Raw genomic sequence first — 9,262 nt, forward strand, 5'->3', positions numbered from 1 at the left:
TGAAGATGAAGATGAAGATGAAGATGAAGATGAAGATGAAGATGAAGTTGAGGATGAAGAGGAAGATGAAGATGAAGTTGAAGTTGAAAATGACGGCGAATATGAAAGTTGAATATGAAAGGGAGACAAATTTGAATATGAAGATTAAGATGGCGATGAAAATTGAGTTAACGATGAATATATATCGAGCCCTAACCGCCAAAATAACGTAAGCGACATTTTTTTCAAAATTTTCTTTTTAATGCAGAAGTGCTTCTAGATGCTCTAGGAACATTTCTGCATCAAACAGAAAATTTTGAAAAAAATGTCGCTTACGTTATTTTGGCGGTTAAGGCTCGATATGTCCCTGCCTTTAATTATTGTGAGACAGGAAAACAAAATTCCTATTGGTTTACAACATATGTCCAGGAGAAAGAATGCATTTTTTTCAGAATCAATTTTCAGGTAAAATATTCATGAGACATTAAAATCCGAACTGGAGCTAAACCAAAAACCGCAAATGGGATTTAGCTCGTTTCGTCATGTACTTTCAGAAACTTAAGTACAAATTTAGTCAACATTTTATGTTTGCACTGCGCTATCTGCCCTCTCTACACACATGCAAGACAGACAAGCTGTCTTATTGCAAACAAGTTCTAGTTTCGTTTTTTTTCGATTCAAACACATGTTTGCTATCGGTCTACCTGTTAGATTTTCTTTGACTTACCTGCGTTGAAAGGAATGATTTTCAACAAATCATAACAAAATCAAAAAGTGGGCGACTAACAGTCTGGTTACACATCGTTACCTTAATATAAAAAGGCCCTAATTAAGATTTTTATTTCTTTACAGAGTACTTATAAAAACTTATACAAACGTAAGCTCTTCATTTGCGATTTTCTTCATTAAACTGGTTTAAATGAACATATTTAGAAACTAATTTTTTTATGTAGTTTTTATTTTTATATTCGCTTAAGTCTTTAGTGAGTAATTTTCTCACTTTTGTGCAGAGTTGAATTTCAAAAGAAAATGAGTTAGAGCCTTTCTACTAAATAGTATATTAAAGTACATATTTGAACTTTTAACTGAGAACAAAAAAGCTAAATTTCGTAGATTATCTCCTTTTTGATAACAAATATTTGTTGTGTTTTAATCTTCAAATATAAACATGACCCTAGACGTACATAATTACCCAATTTTGAAGCAGATAAGTTGTCCGTTTCGGGCAAAGATTATACTCTACTCGAAAAAAAATCGGCTTTCATACCACCCAGCGCTTAAGGAGTGCTGGGAACTCTTTTTTTGGGGAATAGATATAATCATCAGTAACTGTACAACTTAATTAGCTTTGGAAGGTACGTGCGCCGCACAGTGCGTAATTTGGGCGATTTAGGAGAAGGAAAATCGAAAATCAAAGTGCTAAAAAAAAGTTCAGATACGATATATGTATGTGCGTATGAATGTCTGATATAATAGAAAATTGGTCCCCGATTTTTGGTAGATTAGCTGGAAGAATGCTGAGCTTGTATAAACATGCCTGTGTTGACCAACGATAATCGCCAATTTTCCGGCCTTAATCCAAAACCGCAGATTACTGATGTCGTAATTAGGCGAGTAAAACAACGATGCCAAACTTTCTGCAATAGATGTAAAAAAAGGTCCACGTCTATGCCGCGCTCGCATACGAAACATCGTAAGAGATATATCGCTTGTGTAGACCGTTTATCGCAGAAGATATAAGATATATTTAAAAGGCGAGATATCGCATACTTGTTGTCGCATATCTGGGTTTAAGTTTAACAGCTATTTTTCATATTTTTTTTTTTTAATTCCGAGAAAGAAAGAAGCGGTGTAATTCGGAGAAGTGCTGTTAAATATATGGGTCTTCCCTTAAACTCGTAAAAGCCTCTGAAACCTCGTTAAGCTCGTAAATTTACGAGCCTCGTAAAAGAACTGTCAAAATTTGTATAGAGCTCTATTTACGAGCCCCTCGTTAATTTACGAAGCAAATTTGTTGCGCAAATGACCTCGTGTTGCCGAGATGCCGAAATTTTAATACAAAAATGTATGATAAAAAAATGAAAATAAATGAAAAAAATAATACGCTACTAAAATGAATAAATTTCATCCACTAACTGTGTTGACTTAGGTTTTCTGCTAATTTTCGGCATTTTCAATTGTATTTTAGCCAAGAGTGGTAGAAACAATATGGCGGGATGTTATGAAAATACTACGAAACAAAAATTGCTTCACAAAATCCTGGTTGATCTGTCAAACAGTCGCTTTACGCACCTATTTAAACCTTTTCACAAAGGGGGCGTTCCCATAAAAGCCTCGTAAATTTACGAGTTTTACACGTTTTAAGACTTTACGAGTTTAAGGGAATTCCGGGAAAATTTTTTTCCAAAAATATTCCTGCATATGCAACCAATATACATTGAAAAAATAAATCAGATTCGACCATCACTAACATAGCTATATAACTTTTATTTTCTGACTATAAAGACCGTCCCCTGGAAATGCCCATATACAATATTGTACTTATGGAATCACGTACATCCTATGAAACCGTAATTATACAGTCTAAATATTAGAAGTACATAAGTAAAAAAAAAATAATTTCTAGGGTCAAAATTGTAGGCGCTATGATTTTCCTTCCCCTAAATCGCCGAAATTACGCACCGTGCGCCGGCTGTCGGTGTTTTAATCTACCACAGTGTTATTTTTATTGTACTCGTATTTTATGATATGATGAGCAAACAATTTCTGAAAATATCGCACCAATATTGTGTCACGTAAGTCTTATCTTTAAATTATAACTTTTACAAGATCTCATTATTATCTATGACCAATAAATTAACGCATTGTTTGTAGGCATTTTATTTGTTAAAGAGCGCTGACACATTATAACGTTCGTAACGAAAGTATAGCATTTTTTGGTGCAAAGCAAAAGCGATTTGACTACATACGTACATATGTACCCTTGTGGTCAGCTGATTAAGTCAAGTGACACTTTGACTCGTTTTGGTATTTGTCTTTTGTTTATGTATTGTTTATATTTTTTTATAAAAGTTTAGCACTTTACCTAACCAGCGTCTCATAAATGCACATTTCAAACTTCGCACAAAAATTATGAAAATTTAACAAACTTTAACATTTGCACCCGAACATGTTAAACTTTTTATTCAGAATTTTTAGAAAAATTTTTGGCGTGCAGTTTTATAGTGCAAATGTCAAGACGCTAAAAAATCGCGTTGAGTTTTAATAATTTTTTTGGCTGACGTTGTGCATTTTCTGCCATATAAAATATGTTCGACAATTTCGTTTGTATGGGAGAAAATGCCTAGCACCATCAGCAAAAAAATTATTAAAAATCAACACGATTTTCTAGCGTCTTAAAATTTGCACTTTAACCTGCTAAAATTTAATGAGCACAAAACTTCATACTAAAAATTTTTCTAAAAATTCTCAATAAAAAGTTTAACATGTTCGGGTGCAAATGTTAAAGTCAAAGCGACTTAATCAGCTGACCACAAGTGTATAAGAAATCTGCTCTCCAACGGAAAGAAATACTTTATAAATATTTGAAATCTAACATTTTAAATTGTTCAACACTTTCCATATTTTTTCGTTCTATCAGTCATTTAGGGGGTAAGTCATCCGTTTACTATGAATCCACATCAAGCAATGTCCAGTAATAAAAGCTTAAATTAATAGAAGGACGATCAAGAGTAACTAAAAACCTAGACCTTTTTTCACTGAAACTTATGGCGTTTTCTTTTCTACCGAAAAGTTTTGCCTTCTCAGTCACTCTTAGCACAAACACTAAGGAGTGGGCAATGAAAATGCAAAATTTTTTAAGAAAATAAAATGTCATTAGTCAAATGTGTATAGTCACTCAGCAAGTATGTTTGCGTTGAACCTCTTATTCAGTAACAGCCCAGGCGCCTGCTCTTTAGCATAGACCTCTGCTTGAAGTTGGTTGATCAGTATTTCCCCCGGTTAGAGACTGGCTCCGGTTTCTTGCTCCAATTTCAACAATCAGTATAGATAAATATACCCCGACCTGCCGCGGGAAGTCCTGCATCAATAGTTTTTTTCTCTTCGGAAACCATACAGGTATCTTAGTATTGAAGTCCCAAACCGGCGTAATGTTGTGAATGCTCGATCCTATGCCAACTTTTATTCCATTAGGCCAGTCACTGTTTATTTTTACAGTATTGCCGCATGCCCGAAATTGGTTGATTTGCACGCTCTTTGCGGCCGTAACACGGACATGCCACGTTTGCAGATAACTCACCAGAACTTTCTTTCCAAGTAAAATTAAGCCCTCCACCTGGTCTTTCTATGGAAAAGGAGATGTCCCCCTTGCTCTGTCATTTATCACCAGCGAACACCCCGCTGAATACTTTCAGAGGTGGAGCTATTGCATCCCTGCGCAGAACGTGACCGAGCCAGTAGAGCCTCCGTATCAGAGGCGTGACAGTTTTAATCACACCAGTTGTTCTTTCGAGCTCGCTGAAATCCGATTCCTTGGACGGTTTTATTTAGTGAGCGGAAGATGTTGTTCCACTGCTTGCATAAATGTGCAGTGGCGCTCACGTATATAGCACACATTTATTTTTTTAAATTAATCACAATGTTTTACGATTTTTTCGTTCATTTTTTACAAAAATATGGTAGATTCTATAAGATAAACCATATATGTAAGTCAAAGTTTAAAACTTTGTGCACGATTCAGAAAGATTGAAAAAAATTTAAAAAAAGCGGCGAAAATATAAATAGAGAAGAGACATATCAGCATTCTTTCGCTATTTCCCTTTCGTTTATTTAAGGTTTATCCTTTTTGTATGAAAGTGTAGCTGGTTATCTAACAAAAACCATGTTAGTTAAATTTTAAACTTTGTACCAAAATTAGGAAAATTCGATAACGTTTCATAAAAATGTTGAGCTTTTTCATTTGATTCTTAGAAACATCGTGAGTATACAGCCCAATAATTTTTAGTATAACAAAGTACAACTTTTAAGTAGCTAACATTTACCGTTGAATTTTGGCTATTTTTTATGAAGCTGTTGCTGTTTTCTCCATACAAAAAACTTGGCGAACATACCTTGTGTGGGAGAAAATGCGTGAACAAAAAATTGTCAAAAATCAACGATAAGTCTTAGCTACTTCAAACGTGCACTATAAGTAGCTACTAAAAATGTATGGGCTACAAAACTGCATACTTTTAATTCTAAAAAACTGATTAAAAGTTTCTACAAAGTTTGAAATTTTGATATACATGGTTCTGTTTAGTTAGTGAGCTATATTTTCGTAAAAAAAAAAATACACATTTTTTAAACAAAGAAAAATAGCCAAAACTTGCTAAAATGTCTCTTTCCTAATTATATTCTCGTCACCGTATGTACATATCAATTTTCAGGGTTGCTTCGGGTTGCCGTCGACTGGCAAAAATTGAGCACAAGTCTATTTTGGATCAGCCAATTTTTGTCGACCTCGACCGGTTATATGCAGAGATCAAAAATTTAATTTATTTTCGAAATTTCAAATCAAAAAGTCACACGGAAAGAATTTATATTTAAATATACAGTCATGTGAAAATTAATAGGAACACACATTTTGACCAGTTTAGGCTATTTTTCCATTGTTTATTTACTGTTTATTATTTTGTTATAGAATTACAGCAACATTTTATTTTTAATATTTTTAATTGAGCTTTGTACCACGATTGTTTTTATTAGGAAAAATTGAAAAAGCAACAAAGTCTAAGCGGTAGAAGTTATAGCAGCTATTTCCGAGGTCACCACATCTCCTCATCAGACTTCTTAATTATAAAAAAAAAATAAAAAATTAAAATTTTACTTTTATTTATTCTATCAAAAATAAATAATAAAATTTTGTACAATGATAAGCCAATAAACAATGCAATAAAACAATATGAAGATCGATAGTAAACTGTTATTTTTGATCGAAAGATAACATTGATATTTTTACTGTTATTTTTTAATGAAAAAATAGAAGCCAAATGTTAACTCTTATTCATAGTAAAAAAATTTAAGTCAAAATGTAATTGTCGTATTTGACCAAAAAATAAAAATCAGATCTTAAAGGCGAATTCATTGGAACTAGAACGATGATCCGCCTTAACTCTTAATTTTTGTACGAACACATATCGCTGAAAAAATAACGATTTTTATCGACTTTTTTTGACAAAAGTATAACAGTTACGGTCACTGGTTGAATTGCCATTTACACGCGTCGATTATTTTTGAAGGACAAAAATCGACTAGAAGTGAAAAATGCAACTTAAACTGGCTGCATTTACATAAAATTCCATATATATTACTCACTGCTTCATTTATTTATGTAAATATGTAAATACAAACATACTTATTTATTTACTTTTCACATATAATATATGTATGTAAATGTATTCTTTCATATCTTACAGGTTAAAGCCAGTGTTTGACATTCCACTGCATATTCCAATACAAACAGTTGTGGTTACACCTGGCAACACACACATACTTGCACCACTGCGGGACGGGCGGTTAGCGGTGATTGCTGTACAGATGCCGGCCGGCAACAGTAAAAAGCATTCCGTACTCAACGTTTAGTAGTAAAATGCAAAATCAACAGAAACGAGTTGAAAAAAAAAATGAAGTGACAAAAATTAAGTTAACAAACGAAACGAGGACTCGGCACGACTGTAGATCATAGAACAGCTACAAATTGCCGCTAAGAGTCAGCGATGGGTGAAGAAACGACGAGGCAAAAGTTCCAAAAGATAGAGAGAAAAATGAACTTAAATAAATATAGAGAGACGAATGTATTTACACAAACATTAGCACTGTAAGCCACTCAACGCACACAGAGCAGGTAATGTGTTTGGCAAACTAATGAGCTGAGCAGCTCTGCTGGAATTGAGGGGTTTCTTCGATGATGAAAAAGCATTTGTACGATACATATATATATATATGCAAATTTATGAACAGCATGAGCAATCAATCCGTTGTTGCAATGTGCTCCAGCAGCTAATTCAAATAACAGTTGATTATTCCAATTGTATACAGGAGGCACCGTAGGACATCAGCTAAAAAATAGGATTCATAGCAAAACAATCACGCAAAATAGCAGCAAATGTTTATACAAAATAATAATAGAACTTTAATGAAATATGAAATTCATGTGACACAGACGCAATAACAATATATACCTAAAGCTCACACACATACACACACACACACACAGCTTGCGCGCCTAAAAGGCCGCTATATTTATTATGAAAGTTAGAAAAAAAAACTGTAGCTGTGCTTGTTGAAATGCGAAATTTACGCAGCAGGATAATTTATTTGGTGTTCATATTTGTATGTATGTATGTATGTATTTTTTCGTTGTTTTTTTTTCGTAGTGTCGAGATCAAGTGCATTGAATACCGCCAACGCAAGTAGATTAATTGAATTGTTGCCAATTATTTGTTTTCGTCTGCATGTATTTTAATTTTGTTTGTGTGATTAGAGATTGTTATTGTCCAATTAAGCACATTTCTGTTTATGTATTTGTAAAGTCTTGGTACTTTTCAGAAATTAAATCTACTAAGGGCCGTTTTCTAATGTAAGCAGTATAGTTGCCTTTACTAACAGGGCAGATAAATTGTTCCTCACTTTAAAGTGTTTTGGTTTTCTTATCTTACCGGTAAAACTAAATTTGTTATTCCGTAGAGTGAAACTTCACTACATTTCCGAGAGTGAAACTTCACTACATTCGTCATAAAATTTCAAAGGTTGGCAATGCAACATAAGCAAATATAGAGCAAGAGCAACTGTTAGCAAAAACCAAAACCTTGGTTGAAATACCTAATATATCTGATTCATAAACCAAAACCAAACCAAAATTTAAAGTTGGGTACAAATTTTGAAGGTTGCAACGGGTAAGCAACAATTTATCGATTCGAGAAATTAATGCGCTGATGAGAAAACGAAAACTCGTATATCGAGACGATAAAGTGGCCGGTAATCTAAAGCTTAGATGAGAAAACAGCCCTAATTTTGTACTAATTCTGCAGAATTTGCATTACAGTTTAACTAGTAAGCCTACTCAACAGTCTATATTGGGAACCAAAAATGTGTACACTGTCTGAGAAGGTCGAAAATGTGTGAAAAATGTTTATATGTATACATACTTATAGTCGGTTTCATCAGCAATTTAAATGGAAAATGATTTCTGATTTTCTGTCAATTTCCATATAAAATGCAAAAAATTAAAATAATTTTTCACTTAAATTGACTTCATGAAATTTGCTGTTTAAGGCAACAATTATTGCGAGAATATTCATAAATTTTTGCCTCACGGCAAATCCCAAGAGTTCCAAAAATAGTTCGATTATCCAAGGCCTTCAGCCGCGTTTAGGTATTATAACCCTTACTAAGGGCCGTTTTCTAATGTAAGCAGTAAAGTTGCCTTTACTAACAGGGCAGATAAATTGTTCCTCACTTTAAAGTGTTTTCATTTTCCTATCTTACCGATAAAAATAAATTTGTTATTCCGTAGAGTGAAACTTCACTACGTTTCCGAGTGTGAAACTTCACTACATTCGTCATAAAATTTCAAAGGTTGGCAATGCGACATAAGCAAATATAGAGCAAGAGCAACTGTTAGCAAAAGCCAAAACCTTGGTTGAAATATCTAATATATCTGACTCATGAACCAAAACCAAACCAAAATTTAAAGTTGGGTACAAATTTTAAAGGTTGCATCTGGTGAGCAACAGTTTATCGATTCGAGAAATTAATGCGCTGATGAGAAAACAAAAACTCGTATATCGAGACGATAAAGTGGCCGGTAAACTAAAGGTTAGATGAGAAAACGGCCCTAAGTAGAATTCTCAATTCTGTGTTGCCGGAAAAGAGTGGCGGAAGAATTTTTGCGCAGAAAAAAAATTTATAGAAAATTTATTTGTCATTTCTTGAGCGTGTTTTATGTTTTTTTTTTCGTATTTCTTGACAGCTGGAAAATATGCTTTAGGCTCAAAAGTGACATTATTATAACAGGTGTCATAACCCCTAGTAAAAAAATTGGCTTTCTGTCACTGTATAAGGAGTGACATAATTCCAAATTTTAAAATTTGAATTATGCCACTTGGGGTTATGTCATAGTACCGTCAAACGTGCGGGAAAATTTGCAGACGTTTTTCCTGCCGGCCAGTATCTTAAGCTTTTCACATTCTCATATTTTTCTCTGTTGTTTTTAAGGAAAATGCACAGAGTAATTTTTTTAAAT

At 33.6% G+C, this 9,262-nt stretch overlaps 1 protein-coding gene across 1 annotated transcript in view; it reads left to right on the forward strand.

Annotated features, from left to right (window-relative positions):
* Positions 1 to 7,572, forward strand: part of LOC118746704 — a 9,932-nt gene extending 2,360 nt beyond the window's left edge. The window contains exon 2 of the mRNA XM_036480592.1: positions 6,435 to 7,572. Coding sequence (XP_036336485.1) covers positions 6,435 to 6,600 — 166 coding nt within the window. The 3' untranslated portion in view covers positions 6,601 to 7,572. The remainder of the gene's footprint in view (positions 1 to 6,434) is intronic.
* Positions 7,573 to 9,262: the final 1,690 nt, after the last annotated feature.

This window comes from Rhagoletis pomonella, unplaced genomic scaffold, assembly GCF_013731165.1.
Source record: "Rhagoletis pomonella isolate Grant_MI unplaced genomic scaffold, Rhpom_1.0 Rhpom_scaffold_00011, whole genome shotgun sequence".
NCBI lineage: Eukaryota > Metazoa > Arthropoda > Insecta > Diptera > Tephritidae > Rhagoletis > Rhagoletis pomonella.